The 15,404-nt window shown below is 57.4% G+C and overlaps 1 protein-coding gene across 4 annotated transcripts in view; it reads right to left on the bottom strand.

Moving 5' to 3' along the window:
* ITPR3 (inositol 1,4,5-trisphosphate receptor type 3) overlaps positions 1-15,404 on the bottom strand; it is a 63,452-nt gene that overhangs the window by 19,007 nt on the left and 29,041 nt on the right. For 2 of the 4 annotated variants that reach the window (XM_081139941.1, XM_081139943.1), the window contains exons 8-25: positions 13,422-13,568; positions 13,059-13,154; positions 12,453-12,503; positions 12,147-12,298; positions 11,171-11,270; positions 10,923-11,083; positions 9,972-10,113; positions 8,684-8,845; positions 7,983-8,155; positions 7,417-7,536; positions 6,809-6,991; positions 5,666-5,917; positions 5,437-5,581; positions 4,690-4,831; positions 3,770-3,969; positions 2,505-2,634; positions 1,937-1,994; positions 490-655 (exon numbers count right to left, since the gene is read on the bottom strand). In XM_081139941.1, the coding sequence (XP_080996067.1) occupies positions 490-655; positions 1,937-1,994; positions 2,505-2,634; positions 3,770-3,969; positions 4,690-4,831; positions 5,437-5,581; positions 5,666-5,917; positions 6,809-6,991; positions 7,417-7,536; positions 7,983-8,155; positions 8,684-8,845; positions 9,972-10,113; positions 10,923-11,083; positions 11,171-11,270; positions 12,147-12,298; positions 12,453-12,503; positions 13,059-13,154; positions 13,422-13,568 (2,580 nt within the window). The remainder of the gene's footprint in view (positions 1-489; positions 656-1,936; positions 1,995-2,504; positions 2,635-3,769; positions 3,970-4,689; positions 4,832-5,436; positions 5,582-5,665; positions 5,918-6,808; positions 6,992-7,416; positions 7,537-7,982; positions 8,156-8,683; positions 8,846-9,971; positions 10,114-10,922; positions 11,084-11,170; positions 11,271-12,146; positions 12,299-12,452; positions 12,504-13,058; positions 13,155-13,421; positions 13,569-15,404) is intronic. The other 2 variants (XM_081139942.1, XM_081139944.1) reach the window with 1 other exon arrangement.

The raw sequence follows: 15,404 nt of genomic DNA, 5'->3' as shown, positions 1-15,404 counted from the left end.
TCCCCCCTCTGTAAAACAAGAGCAAACAGTAACCACGCTGCCAGGGCTGAAGCGAGAACTCCATAATGCAAGTCCAACACCAGTGCCTGGTACACAGCAAGCACCTGTTAAATGCCAGTCCCATTCCACAGGGAACCGCACAGACCACACGATGTCACAATAACAAAACGCTAGTGAGGGCTGACTGCGCGCCAGGCATGACTGAAGCACTTAGCAAAGGTGCGTGTGACAGAGTCTGCCAACTGTCAAGTGCCATCCACATCCTAAGAAATGACAGAACTGGAGCCAGGCTGAGAAGAGATCAAAGTACCCAAGACTTGGCCCTCACCTTTAAGGAGCTCAGCAAGGCCAAGAACCCCAACTGTGCTGGGAGCTCTTCCTCCATCACTGCCAACCCCAGTGCCCAGCGCAGGCCAGTGCGTGGCCAAGTGGTCCTCTGGCCTCCCTCCCTGCTCCCCGAGGGCCCAGGTGCCGAGGCGGGGACGGCACCTGCTTGAAGGTGTGCATGGCCTCCTGGCGCTGGCTGAAGTGCTTGAAGAGCAGCTGCAGGGCGCCCGAGACCAGCGGCGCATAGTCGTGCATGGTGAGATGGATGAGCACGCGCAGGAACATGCGGCCGCCCTCGTCGTCCACCTCCAACATGCTGCTTGTCTTCCTGCGGCAGCGGGGGCAGGGTTGGCACGCTCCTCGCCACCCATGCAGCAGGCGCAGCGCCCAGGGCAATATTTGCTAAAACTACGGATGTTTCCTCACCAGTTTATAAACAGCCGCAGCCCTGAGCTCCCCCCGCGACCTCCATGCCCACCCAGGTCGCACAGGGCTCCCCTTGATTAAGCAGGGACTCGCGGCAATTCAGGGACAGAGGCCAGGGCCATGAACATGGACAGGGAAGGCCACCTCTTTATGTTTATCAACCTCTAACCAAAATGTAGCACTTTCTTCAATGAGAAAAAATTAACGGAACAAGTGACTTTGTCACCAATAAAAATCGCAGATGTGCCCGGCCGGGCGTGGCTCAGCGGTTGAGCATCGACCTAGGATCCAGGCGATCAGGGTTCGATTCCCAGTCAGGGCACATGCCCGGGTTGTGCGTTCGATCAATGACTCTCTCATCATTGATGTTTCTATCTCTCTCTCTCCCTCTCCTTTCCTCTCTCTGAAATCAATAAAAGATATATTAAAAAAACAAAAAAATCGCAGATGCTTTCACATCACCTTAGAGTCATTACAGAAATCGGGAAGTAGCGTTTGCATCCACCACTGCTCGGAGGAATGGTACCGACTGCACCCGCACAGCTTGTTATATAATGTGTTAATAAACTGTCACTTCAAATTTGTTTTCTTCAATATTCTGATCACTGTTTCTCAATGCCACTGGTTTCCTTCGTCATTTTATATGCTTTATGTTATGAATTTTAAAACGCCACCTCAGAAGGGTCCAAAGGCTTCATGAGACACAAGGGCGTGGCACAGAAATGGTTGAGCCCCCAACTCCTGGGCGAGCTGTGAGCTCCTCCAGCACCGAGCAGGCAGGCTGCCCTGGCCATGCACTGGCCTGTGCTGGGCACTGGGGGCTGGCGATGATGGAGGAGGAGCTCACAGCTCCTGGAGGAACCCTCTGTGTCACAGGCCACACATCCCCCGGGCAGGGGTTGGGGGAGCAACGTCCCTCCAGCTACCTGGCCAAGTCCTGATGCGCAGAGGCACAAATGCTCTGCGGGGAGGCAGGGCAATGACCACTATGGCACTGGGCCCAAGTGTCCCCTACATCACTGGGGTTGGGTAGACAAGGAAGGGTCAGAGCACAAAACCAGAGGAATGACAGGACAGGACAGCCCAGCCTTGGGAATGCAGACCATCCTGAGGATTCTCAACCCTATGTTGGTATCACCTACCCAACCCCACACACAGCCCCCCACCTCAACCCTGGCCTTACCCCACTCCAAACATGGCCTCTGCCTGCTCCCCGATGCGATCCAGGTTCATGTTGGCAGCTGTGGGGAACAAGAGGGGCAGATGGAAACAGATGGGGACCATGTGCAGAAAAGATGGGGAGCACAGGGATGAGGGATCAGGGAAACACCCAAACCACCTCCTTCTATATCTGGTTGGGTGGCAACCCCTCTGCCTGCCCCTTCCTGGGGTGGAGGGAGAACCAACCAGGGAAGAGACCAGCACAGATCCTCTGTCCCACAGGGTCAAGCAGAGTCCTGGGCTGGGGGTCTTGGTCTGGCTCAGCTCTTCACTGGCTATGAGCCTTGGGCAAATTCCTGCCCCTCTGTGGGCCTCAGTTTCCCCATTTAAGAAATGAAGGGAATGATTTCTGACCTTCCCCATCACTGTGGCAAATAAGTGAGACTACGGAAACAAAAGGCCTTTGCAAGTTAGGAAACAGGGCAAGGCTGGGGAGCTCGAGTGTCCCCCAGGCTCCACCCCCAGCTGTGTACCCCTGGGGGAGTCAGCCTCAGCCTGTGGCCGGACAAAGAGGCAGGGGTGGGGCTCACTGGTGGAGTCGAAGGCAGGGGCCGTGCCATCAGCCCCACTGTCCTGCATGGGAAACACCTCCACAAACTCCTTCTTGAAGACGGACAGCAGATAGGAGATGCGGTAATCCAGGCGGACGTTGAGGATGAACTGGAGAAGAGGGGAGAGGATGGGGCGAGAACTAGTCTGAATACAGGAAGCCAATCCAGCTCCTGGGGGTGGTGACAGGCACCCCAAAGAAGCTCCAGTATTCAGGGTCTCAGCAAAGCTCTTTGAGGGTACCACAGGACATCACAACCAAAACAATCAAGGCTCTTCTCCCCAGGGAGGTCCAGGGCGCCCTCTCCCCAGCTCCTGTACCTCCTCTCAGAATGAGGTGAGACCCCCCCCCAAATCACTTAGCCTCTTTCCCAAGCCAGACACTAACAGGAAAGGGAATGAAGCTCCCCAGGTCTGAAGGCCAACTCTTGTCCTCCCACCCTGCCCTGCCAGATGGACCCTAAGTCTCCCAGGGTGGGTGAGGGGAAAGGGAGGACTTTGAGGAGGCCATAGAGGCCGCTGTGGGGTAAGGGGTGAGGACATAGTTTGCATACACCCTTGACTTGCCTGCATCCTCATGGGTCACAGAGCCTCTGGCCACACCCCAGGACTCAGATTTGAAAGCCCCAGGTCTGACTTCAGAAAACCCTCTTCTGATTCCCCTGACCAGGCCCTGCCCATACTGGGTCCCCATGGAGGTCACTGCCTTACCCTTCCTGTCCTCTAGGGGCAGCAAGGCAAAGGCAAGGGTCCTTATCCCTCCTCAAGACCCTACCAGCCCCCTTCCCAAGTATTCCTGGGGAGTCTCAGAGGAGACCTAAAAGAGGGAAGACTGTCTACCCCGCCAGAAAACTGCCTCTCAAATCTCTAGCTCTGCTTCAAAATCTGTGTGACCACGAAAAAGTCCCCTCTCCCTATTCTTTTCCTCACCTGCACAGTGGGGGGATGGAGCCAGAATCACCAGGAGGGCTTGTCACAGCACCGACTATGGCCCACCTCCAGTGTTTCTGGTCCATAAGTCTGGAACAGGGCCCAAGAACCTGCATTTCTAAGTCCCCAGGTGAGGCTGATGCTGCTGGTCCAAGGACCACACTTTGAGAACCACTGGGCTACGGAGCCAACCATCATGGAGCCTCTCAGTACCAGACACTGTGATCTAAGGAGAATCACCTACCCAATCTCCCCATACCCGCCCCACTCTCCTGCCCATTCCCGACACCTCCCACCAAGCTCCTGGCCCAGTCACCTGCAGGATCTCCAGGATCTTCAGCTTGGTCTCCATGACCACGATGTCTTCATTCTCCTCGAACTTGCTTCTGTCCAGCGGCTCAGCAGCCCCGGCCTCCGCAGGCAGGTTGGGGGCACCAAAGACAGACTGCTTGCGGTTCAGCACCATGGTGGACATCATGTGGCCCACGCCCTGGATGGACCGCCGCACGTTCTTGCCTGAGAAGTGGAGAACACAGCAGGGTCACTGAGGATGCACAGCAGCCACCACACCCACACCCACACACCCTCACACCTCCCACCCCTGTCTCACTCTGTCTCCATTAGCTGCCGGGCAAAGCCCCACTAAGGAAGGGTTAAGGCTAACCCAGGAAGGTTTCCTGGGGGAGGTGAGCTTGAAGCCAAACGTGAGAAAAGGCAGGGCCAGGGCAAAGGTGAAGTGTGGGGAGATCAATGGATTCTCGTGTAGGGCATCATGAGAGCTGCTACAGAGCATGGGGGACTGAGGAGACACCCTGGAGAGCACTTAAAGCCAAGTGTCAGTCTCTATGCACTTTTCATTTAGACTAGCCTATGCCACCTGGGGGTGTCTCTAGGGGTAGGGCTGTGGCTCATCCTTCAGGCTGCCCCCTTTCCTCCGCACACTCCCCAATGGTAGGACTGCCCCCCATTGGAAGGGGAGCTCCCCAGGCAGGGCCAGTGTCTCCCCTCCTCCCTCGGCACTCCCTCAAGACAGAGCTGCATTGGAAGGCATCTGATCGGGACCCTGGGGTCTCCACGGCGCCTAGGCAGGGGCCCCACTGGTCCGGCCAAGGTGAAGGGCCTTGTCACAGCCGAGCCAGGAGGCAGGCTGCACAGGAGGGCGATCAGAGGGGGCTTCTGGTGCTAGGCGGAGACTGAGGAACTGGGGGGGGGGGACCCGGGCGGGCGAAGCCTCACCGCCTGTGTCCTCGTAGGCCTGCAGCAAGGCCGGAGGGCCCTGCACGCAGTCGATGATGCTGAGCAGCGTGCGGGTGAGTCGCAGCAGCTCGCTGAAGCTGTAGAAGCCGAAGTAGATGAGATTGTGCGCGAGGCTGACCACCTGCGGGGAGGGGCGGGGCCAGGGTGAGGGCGGGGCCGGAGCGTGGTGGGCGGGGCCAGGGCGAGGGCGGGGGCCGGAGCGTGGTGGGCGGGGCCAGGGTGAGGGCGGGGCCGGGGCGTGGTGGGCGGGGCCAGGGTGAGGGCGGGGCCGGGGCGTGGTGGGCGGGGCCTCGTGGCGGGCGGGGCCGCTGCGGAAAGCCGGGCCAGTGCTGCCTAAAGTGGGTAAGGCAGGTGGGCTCCCCTACGACTGCGGGGCTGCGTGGACATGGATTTAGGGTCCTAGACAAGGGCCACCCGGCCCCAGTAGGTTACTGAGGAAGAGAGGCCTGCAAAAGAGGCTCCTGTGGGGGGAACAGGGCAGAAATCCGGGGGGGGGGTTCCTGGCAGTGGCCTGTGACCCAGCCCCAGGCTGGTAAGTGAGGGGACAGGGACGCAGCGCTCTCCCAGGCGAGGAGCGAAGCCCCCCTGTTGGGGAGTCTCAGCAGTCGATGCCCCAGCACTGGCTGGGCGACTGCGGGAAGTGAGGTCACAGGTTCCACAACCCGCCCGAGGAGCATCTGAGACCCAGGGAGGGAGCGAGCAGGGGTCCGGCGGCGCCCCGCCCACCTCGAAGGTGAGCTTGTTCTTGTCCTCGTTGGCAAAGGGCACGGCCTCGCTGACCACGTTGTTGAGGTAGTCCTCCACGAACTCCATGGTGCTGGCAAACTTGTTCTTCTTGTCATCTCGGGCGGCATTGAGGTTGGAATCGTAGCTGGGGGTGAGGCAGTGAGGCTGAGGGTCCCTGAGGTCCTCCCACCCCAGCCTTGCCCGACCCAGCCTTCCCCACCGCTCTCACTCCTTGATGGTGATAGCCGTAGGGATCTCAGTCCAGAGGCGGGCAAACTTGACAGGCGTGACCAGCTCCTGGGGGTCGCGGTCCACGTGCACGTGCAGCATCAGGTGGCAGAAGGAGGCGCGCAGGTCAAAGGGCAGCATCTCGTCCGCCATGCACAGGAAGATGAGCTCCACGCCCAGCTGCTGGGAGATCTCGTGGATGGCCAGGTACTGCCGGTCCAGGCACATGCGGGCGAAGAGCTTCAGCTGGTACCTGCGGGGCAGGAGGACGGTGAGGACGGTGAGGACCTGGCAGGTGGGCTAGCGAGGGCTGCTAGCAGGGCCTGGGCTTGCTGAACACCTGAGAAAGTGGCAAAGGGACTTAGGCTAAACCACGCACCGGCCACTGTCACAGAAAGGACACAACTCTGAGTAAGAGCGATAAAAGGAAAAAGTCTAGATTTGAGTATTTGCAAATCTCTCCCGACTTACTACGGATGAAAGCGCTTTCTGGCTCAGCCAGGAAAGGTCTTCATAGGAAAGGGATGGCTGAGAGAAAGGCTGGGTGTGAAAAGGAGAGAGTGGCGAGGAAGCAGCCTCGGATGGGGTGAGGGTAGGACTGGGAGGTGGCGGAGGGGGGAGGAGGGGCTGGACTGTAGGCAGCTGCTTTGCAGGGGGTGATGTCATGCCTTCTGCTTCCTCCACAGCCCTGCATGACCTTCCATGGGCTCCTGAGCCGAACCGCGCTCACCACGCACAGCTCTGTAACCGTGGGCAAGTTCCTATACCTCTCTGTGCCCGTCTCAACTTCACACTGAGGGCGAGGACAGTCCCTGCCCCCCGGGGTGTTGAAGCTTAGGTGAACGATGGGCATAGGGCTTCGAACAGTGCCTGGCATGTAGCGAACATCTGATAAGTGTTGTGTAGTATTCTCGTTTTTAAAATATGTGTGTGGAGACAGGTTTGGGTTTCTTTCAGGCCTGTCGCTGAGCTGCGTGCGCCTGGCCTCAAGGCCACCAGGTGCTCCTAGGGCTCTACAGTCGCCCTCAGGGTAGCCTCCCTGGTGAAGGTTGTGCTGCGGCAGGTGGCGGCAGAGGCCCCATTAGGGCTGCGGGAGCTCGGCCCTGAGCAGGGGCACAGAAGCACCGTGGGGAGGGCAGGGCACCTGTAGTAGCTGAGCACGTTCTCGTCGTGGGCATTGCCCGCCCGCGCCTCCTGGGCCAGCTGCCTCACACTCTTCTCGTGGTGCTCGTTATTCTTGTCGCTCCAAGTGAGCCACACTTCCTCCTCTGAGTACTCGATGGTCAGGTACTCGTGGGCCTGGGCCATCTCCTTCACCGGCCGGAGCCTGTGGACCGAGGCCAGCCATCACAGGGAGCGGGGCCAGGGCGGAGCCAGGGCAGGATCCACACCCAGAGCCGCCCCCAGCAGGCCCGGCCACACTCTCCTCTCTCCCGGAGCCTGGCCAAGAGCCAGTCAGGCCCCCATGCTGCCTGCCATGGGGACCCACCTCCAGCTTGGGACCCCAAACAAACCGTGAGCTTCTTGAGGGCAGAGGCCTTGGCTCCTTCTGTGCCCCCTTACCCTCCCCCCGGTGCCAACATAGAGCTGGGCACACAGCAGGTACTGGGTACGTATCTGTGGAGAGCGTTGGGTGCCAATTCTAGCCCAAACCCAGACAGGCCCCAAGCTCCAAGGCAGCTGGGGAGCCAGGCAGGTGCAGGCCTGGGTGTAGGACACTGGGCATGGGTGGGAAATATCACGCCTGCTCACTCAGTCTGGATGAGAATGTCACTGTTCTTGGGATCCAGCACACACTTGCAGATGAGCTCCTGGGTGACGGGGATGGCAATGTGGTTGGACACACACAGGTCAGAAAGGTAGTCCAGGAACCTAGGGTGGTAACAGCAGGGGTGGGGAAAGGGGCTCAGAGTCCACCCTTCCCTTCCCCAGCTCCCTCCCCAAAGCTTGGAGATGGGTTGCTATAGACAACGCTGGGTTGGGGGGCTAAGTGGGGCCCAGGGGGTCAGGATAAAGGAGGCACAAGGACCGGAGTGATATTTAAAATACTTAACAACTGATTCAATACAGGCACTGACTTTGCAACTGGAGGAGGGTCTGAGGGCCTTGGGCTGCCCCAGGTGGCAACCCTTTTGTATCTAGATTGGGCCCAATTTGGGAGGGGCTCTGGGAGGGGCTGGGGATGTCAGGGCCTCACAGAGGTGGCAATTTACCAACAGGCAAAAGTATGTCAATATTTTAACAATCAGCAGAGGTCAACTTTCCACTGGGCAGGGGTGGAGAAAGCAGGGGCGGGGCAGTGGAGAGGGCGGGCCCACCTGGGCTCCCGGTTCTTGCGCACCAGGCTGACGAAGGTCTCCACCTCTGTCTTGGTGATGTGCTTCTCCAGGAGCTTGCGGTTGTTGTGCAGCAGGGCAGTGATGGTGTCTTCGGCCAGGATGTCATAGCCAATCTGGGACTGCATCATCCCAAACTGCTTGGCGATGTGCTCCTGCAGGGTGGACAGGCTGGGGGTCATGGGGTGCAGCTCTCCTCCGGAACACTGCCCAGACCCCAAGACGGGCCCGCCACTGGCAGGCGACCCCAACCTCAGAAAGGTGGGGGTCCAGGAGAGGAAACCCACACTGGGCAGAAGAGGGGGTTATACAATATAGTTATTCAGTGCATGGTCTGTCTCCCTACCAGAGTGAAACCTCCATGAGGGAGGGGCCTTGTCTGTCCAGCAGGACCAGCTACATAATTTGTAGGGCCCAGTGCAAAATGAAACAGCAGGACCCTTGTTCAAAAATTAGGAATTTCAAGACAGCAACAGAGCATTAAACCCAGCACAGAGCCAGGTTACACAGCCATGAAGCCAGCCCTGTAGGTTGGCGCCGTCATGTCCCCAGGCCTAAAACAGTGCAGGGCACCGGTATTTGCCTCGGTAAACATTCGCTGAATGAATGAAAGCTCCAGTGAAGGAGTGGGCCAGCCAGCCATGGGGGGGGCACTGGAGGTCTGGGGCCGGGGCGGGCTGCACCTGGTTCTTGCGGTAGTCCTCCTGGGAATGTCGCAGCACCCGGTAGCAGAGGCGGAACATGTGCTGGTAGGGGGCGTTCTTCTGGTCTGACAGCTCCTCCAGCCGCACCAGGGGGCCCTCGCCCCCCTTGTCACGGAAGGGAGCCTTCAGAATGCCAAAGATCTGGAGAAGCAGGGAGAGTAAGAAGGGATCTCCCACACCTGCCTGCACCACTAATTATCCCAGGAACCCTAAGCCCCAAACTAACCCTGCCCCAAAGCCACCCCACATTCACCCACAGCTGATTCTAAGCTGGACTACCACCCCAGCTCACCCACCCTCAGCCCCAGTTCCAGCCCTCACTCCCTTCTCCCAGCCTCAGCCCACCCCTCGCTCATGAGCATTCTAAACCCAATTCACACCCTGGGCCTGGCTTAGAGTCTGGGGAAGAGCAAAGGGGCCTGAGGCCAAAATGTCCAGAGCTTGAAATACGAGACACAGGCCTATCTCTTGTTTTTAAAAAAATGTAATTATAAAAATTTTAAAAGGTGGGGGTTGAGTGGCGGTGAAAAACTGTTCTAGAACAAAGACCAAAGAGATAGAATCAAATGGAGTGAGAAAACCTTAGATCCTGGTTCCAAAAAAAACACAAGCTTTAAGAAGACTTTTGGGGAAAGGTAGAGAAATTTGATACGGACTGGATATTATTGCTAATTTTCTCAGGTGTGATAACAGCACCCTGTCCTTATTCTTAGGAGGGGCATGCTGAAAACTACGGGTGAGGTGCACCGATTTCGAAATGCGAGCCTGGAGGGCAGGTGCTGAGACCCTGAGGTACCTGCAGCCACGCTGGTGAGGGCAGCAGGTGTGTGCAGGCAGTGGGCGTATGGTGTTCACTTCACTATTCATGCAATACTGTCTCAACATTTGAAAACTTTCATAATAAAAATTTAGAAAAAAATTTTTAAGCACAAGTTTTGGACCCAACATCCTGAGTTCACATCCTGGCCCTGCTCCTTCCTAGCTGTGCACTCCAAGCTCTGTGTGCCTCAGTTTCTTCATGGGTAAAATAACATGGGGCAATAACAGGGCCTCTCTCAGGTTGAGAGGATCACATGAGCCAATGCACATAGGGTACTTTGGGCAGTGCCTGACACATGGCAAGGGCTCGATAAATATTAAAGGGAGTGACGAGGAACTGCAGGGAGATTGCAGCTCAACTGGAGATGGGAAAAGGCCCCTGGGTCCCTATCACCCGGCCCATTCCCCGAGGTCTGCCGCTGCAGGTTCCATGCATGGTCACAGCCACCTGCTTGAGGATGTTCTGCTCCCTCATCAGCTTCTGCCGTTCCCGGTTGGGCTTGGTGACCATGATGTCCAGGACGTTCTGCCCATTGTTGGGGACATCGCTAACAAAGAACACCAGATCCTCCAGCAGCTGGATGACAAACCTTCACAAAAGGACATGAGAGATGACAAGTGTGAGATGCAGACCCTGGGAAAGCTCCAAGGACCCACCCACTCGTGCTCCCTGCCCCACCTCCATGGGGAACCAGCCCTTCCCCAAACACAAAGCCTATCGCTGGCCTTCAACTTCTCTCCCCAGCTTCACCCTGACCTGCTCTCAAAACACACCCCTCACTCCACCCACTCGGAAGTGCCCCCAAGACTAAGAATCTCAGGCACACCAATCTGAAAAGGAGAGGGGCTCTGCATTTCAATCCTGCCACGTACTAGCTGTGTGACCTTGGACACGTCTCTCAACCTGAACCTCAGTCCCATCATCAATAAAACAAGGGTATGCCCAGCCGGTGGGGCTTAGTGGTTGAGCGTTGACCCATGAACCAAGAGGTGTCACTGGTTCGACTCCCTGTCAGGGCACATGCTCAGGTTTCAGGCTCGATCCCCAGTGAGGGGCGTGCAGGAGGCAGCCGTTCGATGTTTCTCTCTCATAGATGTTTCTCTCTATCCCTCTCCCTTCCTCTCTCTCTAAAAATCAATACATATTTTTAAAAAATAAAAATAAAACAAGGGTGATGGTAGCTCAGTCCCAGGGTTAGCTCCGGGAGTACATGAGCAGTGAGGCAGGGGCAGGGGCTGGGGCCAGCCAGGGGCCCGCAGGGACCAGTCCTCACCTCTGTCTCCTCCTCCCCAGCCCTGCCTGCCTGGGTCCTGCTCTGTGGCCCCTTTGTTCATGAAATGCAAACCCTGGGAGGACAGGCCTCTCAGAAAACCTCAGTAGCCCTTCCCCGCAGCCCACCTGCGGTCATTCTGGCTGATGAAGCCCTCGTTCAGTTTCTCCACAGCGCTGGCCAGCATGGAGCTGGCATCATTGGCAAAGTCCAGGTCTCGGATCTCAGACACAGGAACCGACACAATGGCAAAGGCCTCCTTGTCCTCCTTGGTGGGGCAGGTGCCCAGCTGCAGGGACAGAAGTCAGCAAGGGCACTCAGGGACAAGCTTGGGCCCCAGCCCCAGCCCCCAGCCCCCAGCCCAGGCAGCCCGCACCATGAGCCGGATGGGCCGCTCCTCCTCCACATCAATGGGCACATTGGTGCTCTGGATCCACGTGTTGGTACAGAGATGCCGCAGCCGAACATACGAGTTCCTGCAGGCAGGGCACGGAGTATACCATGGAGCGTGTCCCAGCCGTCTGCCCTCCAACCCCCAACGGGTTCACATCTCCCATCTGGCTCCACACCCAGCAGCCAGGGGATAAGGGCACGTCCCCTCCAGGTGAGGAGCCAGAGAGGAGTGACCAGCAAACACCCCAGGCCCTGCTCTAACTGTTGCACTTACCCAGGCCCCTGTGCCTCATCCACACTCCCCAAACCCAAAGCACTCCCAAAGCCAAGGCTTATTTGCAAACCTGGGACCAAAATTCATTGGACAAAGGCTGCCTGGACCATTTATCCCATTTAGTGTCAACATGCATTCGTTTCACAGTGGAAATACCCATGTCTCTGACTATGAAATATAATTACCTTTCTGAAATAAAAAGCAATCTGAATTTCCAAATGCACCAGCCCCAGGAGTTTCAAATAAGGGGTCATGGGCCTATAGTGACTCAACTTAGTCTCCCATCAGAGCTGGTGATGGGGGGACTTGGCATTCCCACTTGACAGAATGGGGATTGAGCAACTTGCTGCAGTCATTGGCTAAGGCCCGATTGACACCGGAGAGTTCCTCAATGTTATTTACATCCTAGAATCTCAGGGTTGGGGGCTTACAGGGCAGGGAGCCCGACCCGCCGCACAGTGTACCCTGGACAAACTATCGAGTGCCCGTGCCAGAACACCCAGACCCACTGGGGCAAGCAGCCAATAGAGAACACTGGAGAGAAGGCATTTGATAAAGCAGCACCCAGGGCCAGGCACAAGGCAAGCATTCAGTGCTGGTTAGCTGCCTGCATGGCTCAGAGCTCAGTCCCCAGAGGAACAGGTCGTGCAGGTCCTGAGGCCAAAGGCACACGGCACCTACCCACCTGGGCACAAAGGAGTCCGTTTTCTGCAGCGTGGTGGGGTCCAGCTCAAAAAGCGAGGCGATGTCGTTGCCGTGGGGCACAGCCACAAGGCGGTACTTGATCTTCTCCCCAGCATTCCGGCGACTTGCGCGACCCTGCACACCCTGCGCACCCTGGGGTGAAGACCCCAACTCAGGCAGGAGACCCTCCCTCCTCTTAGACCCCTGAAACCACCGCATCCCACCTGAGAGGCCTGCCCCCGGGGCCCACCCCCAGAGCACTGCACGGTCACTCTTCCCCGGCCCGGAGCCCTGCTTTTGTTCTCACCACAGCTGTTGCCTTGGGATCAGAGGCATCACCCTTGTAGCCGGGGTTCTCCTAGAAAGAGAAGATGGGGGAGTTGTAAGACCAAGCTATACCCACATGACCCCCACCCCAAGACAGAGTTCATATATGTCCCTGGGTCAGGGCAGGAAGCCCCCACCCTCCAGGGATGCCCACCTCAGCCCCAAAACCTATGTGACTCCTGGAGGAGTCACCAATGAGAGCCCCCAGGCCCTGCCCTTCATGGCCCTTCTCCATAGACTCACAGATATACACACACACACACACACACACACACACGACCCACAGATACTCACACACACATATTCTCACACATACAAATGCTCACTACACACAAGCCTGTGCATATGGACAGACATATATGTCGAAGTTCCACAAGGGTTGGGAATTTTGCTCACTGCTGTATCCCAGTGCCTAGAACAGCTCCTGGCACATAGTAGGGACACAGTAATATTTATTTGGCTTATTTGCAGTCATGCACTTATCTGATAATATCTGTTAAATAAATGCATGAGTGCAGACTAGCCAGGGTCCACAGACACGTTTCTGTGTGTCTGAGCTCCAGGTGCCACCTGCCTCCCCACTCACCTCAGCAGCCAGGTAGTTGCCTGTGGCCAGATGCTTGAAGCGGTACAGGCCGTTCCAGTGGCCAGCTCCTCCACGGCAGGGGTCATGGTGGACTACCTGGGGGTGCAAGGGTGAGGCAGGGGTGAGGCTATCCAGGGAGGGGGTGCTCAAAGGGGAAAGCATGCACAGGCAGGGCACTGGAGACCTGGTGAGCTCTGGGTAGGTGGCTCCTGGACCTTTCCTGGCCCCTTGGCTCTGGAGGGCCTCAGAGGAGAGGCAGGGGTGACCTCCCACCCCACCCCCCAGTGATGGATGAAGAGGGAGGAGTGGAGCCCAGAGCTGGAGAGGGGGCTGGGTCCTGGGCGCCAGAAGCAGGGCTCTGACCTCCACCTCCCAGAGGGCGTTGGAGCTGGTGGCCGAGGTGGCGGACTGGCGCAGTGTGGTGCGCAGGAACACCTGCAGCTTGCCCTTGTACTCGTCGCACGTCAGGAACTTCTCCTGCTCCGCGTGGAACAACCGCACCACGTCTCCCTGCAGGCGGCAGGGTGCGTGCTTAGGAGGAACAAGGGCCTTCCCAGGGCAGCAGTGCCTGCCCTAGATGCGGAGCAGCTGGGCCTCTTTGCTCCTTCCAGAGCCAGCAAGCAGACGGCGGCTGCGATCCTCAGCCAGACCCCAAATTCAGAAGCCCCACGCAGCTGGGACGGACACACTCTTGCCCAGAGCCCTCCACCTTCCATGTTCAAACCTGCCCTTGATCACCTCCCTCCCCAGTCAGTACCTCCAGAAACGCCCCAACCTCTAAAGGTCAATCTCGTCTCCCCTAAGGCAGGAGGGATCTCCCCAGCCTGGCAGCACCTCTCCTGGGACCTTCCCTCCTAGCTATTGGCATGTCATGCCCTTTCTTTCACTTCCCACTGACTGAAGTAGCTGGAATGCAGGGACCATGCCTGTCCGTCTCTATAGTTTTGGACACTGAGACCAAGTTTGGATCTTGGCTCTGCTCTTACAAGCTGTGTGACCTTGGATAACTCCCTTAACATCTCTGAGCCTCAGTTTCCCCTTCTATAAAATGGGAATACTATAGCCTCCTTGCAGAAATTGTGAGGATTCTAGTTTGTATAACAAAGCAATACTACACTCTTACCACGTGCCAGCCGCTGTGTGAGCACTTTACACGAACCTCCTCACCTACGCCACCTGCTAACCCTCTGACTCGCACATCGCTATCCCATTCTACAGGTGTAGAAACTCAGGCACAGAGAAGGCAAGTGTCCTGTCGATGGTCACATAGCTAGTGACAAATGGGACATGAATCTGTGCCCTCATCCCTCCCTACAGCATGCCTGCCACCCAGCAGGCCCTCAGGCATGGCTGCCACTTCTGCTATTATCACTAAAGGCATATCTGTCTTCCCTGCCCCGCACTGGACACAAAGTTCCCAGCCAACATCTGTGGAGTGAACGCATGAGTGGGTGAACGCAGGAATGAATGGATATACACAGACTGGGTCAGTTACTATGGCAGAACCTAGTGACTTCTGTACCCAGGCAGTGCAGGGTGACAGCAAACAAGGGGTGGACTTTGTTAGCTCAAATCTCACTTCCGAGTTGCCTGGAATCTAACATCAGAGCCATAAGCCATGATGGGTTCACCAAAACCACTGTGGGTAGCAACTCAGGGTTCAGCCCAGGGACGTTTCCTCTTCTAAGTACTGCACAGAATTGGAGCTGGAATGTGTAACCAGAGGCGGCTTCTAGGAGGAGGCGGCAAGTGGGCTGAGCCTTGGTTGGTGTGTATTATGTGCAGGCTTAAGGGAGGGAAAGGCACAGAGCATGGGTAGATGGGGAACAGCCTGGGAGATGGAAGGGAGGAGGAAGGTGAGGCAGCCTGAGGGGAACAGGAAAGTCCGACAGGGCAGCCTGGGTGGGAGAGGAGGGCAAAGGGGCAACAAAGGCTCCTGAGCAGGGTCGCCTGCAGTGAACACAGGGTGGCCTCCTGAGGTAGCCGCTCAATGGCCTGTCACTTGTTTCTTTAACAGGTTCCATGGCCAGGTGTACTTGCTGATTCCCCTAGCTGAGGAGCTCCACCCTCCCTGCTACCCCTAAATCTGCCCCTCCACATACTGCCTGCACCCCAATAGGCTGGTTCAGTCCCCTCTAATCCCTGAGGAGCCCCTGAACCCTCCTCTCTCCTCCCCATGCCTGGGTTTTAGGGTTCTCTAACGGTCTCTCCAGCCCTCCTTCTGTCTTCTGCTCTGGTGCCTCCCAAAGTCTTTACTGGGTATTTCCCAGTACAGCCGCCCCCAGGCTCATCCCCTCCTGGCCTGTCAACCCCTGATGTTCTAGCACCCACACCAGTAGGTCTAGA

This window comes from Miniopterus schreibersii, assembly GCF_964146895.1.
Source record: "Miniopterus schreibersii genome assembly, chromosome: 6".
NCBI classification, from domain to species: domain Eukaryota; kingdom Metazoa; phylum Chordata; class Mammalia; order Chiroptera; family Miniopteridae; genus Miniopterus; species Miniopterus schreibersii.
Note: the sequence above shows the minus strand (reverse complement) of the source record. Positions and strands in the feature narration are given on the sequence as shown.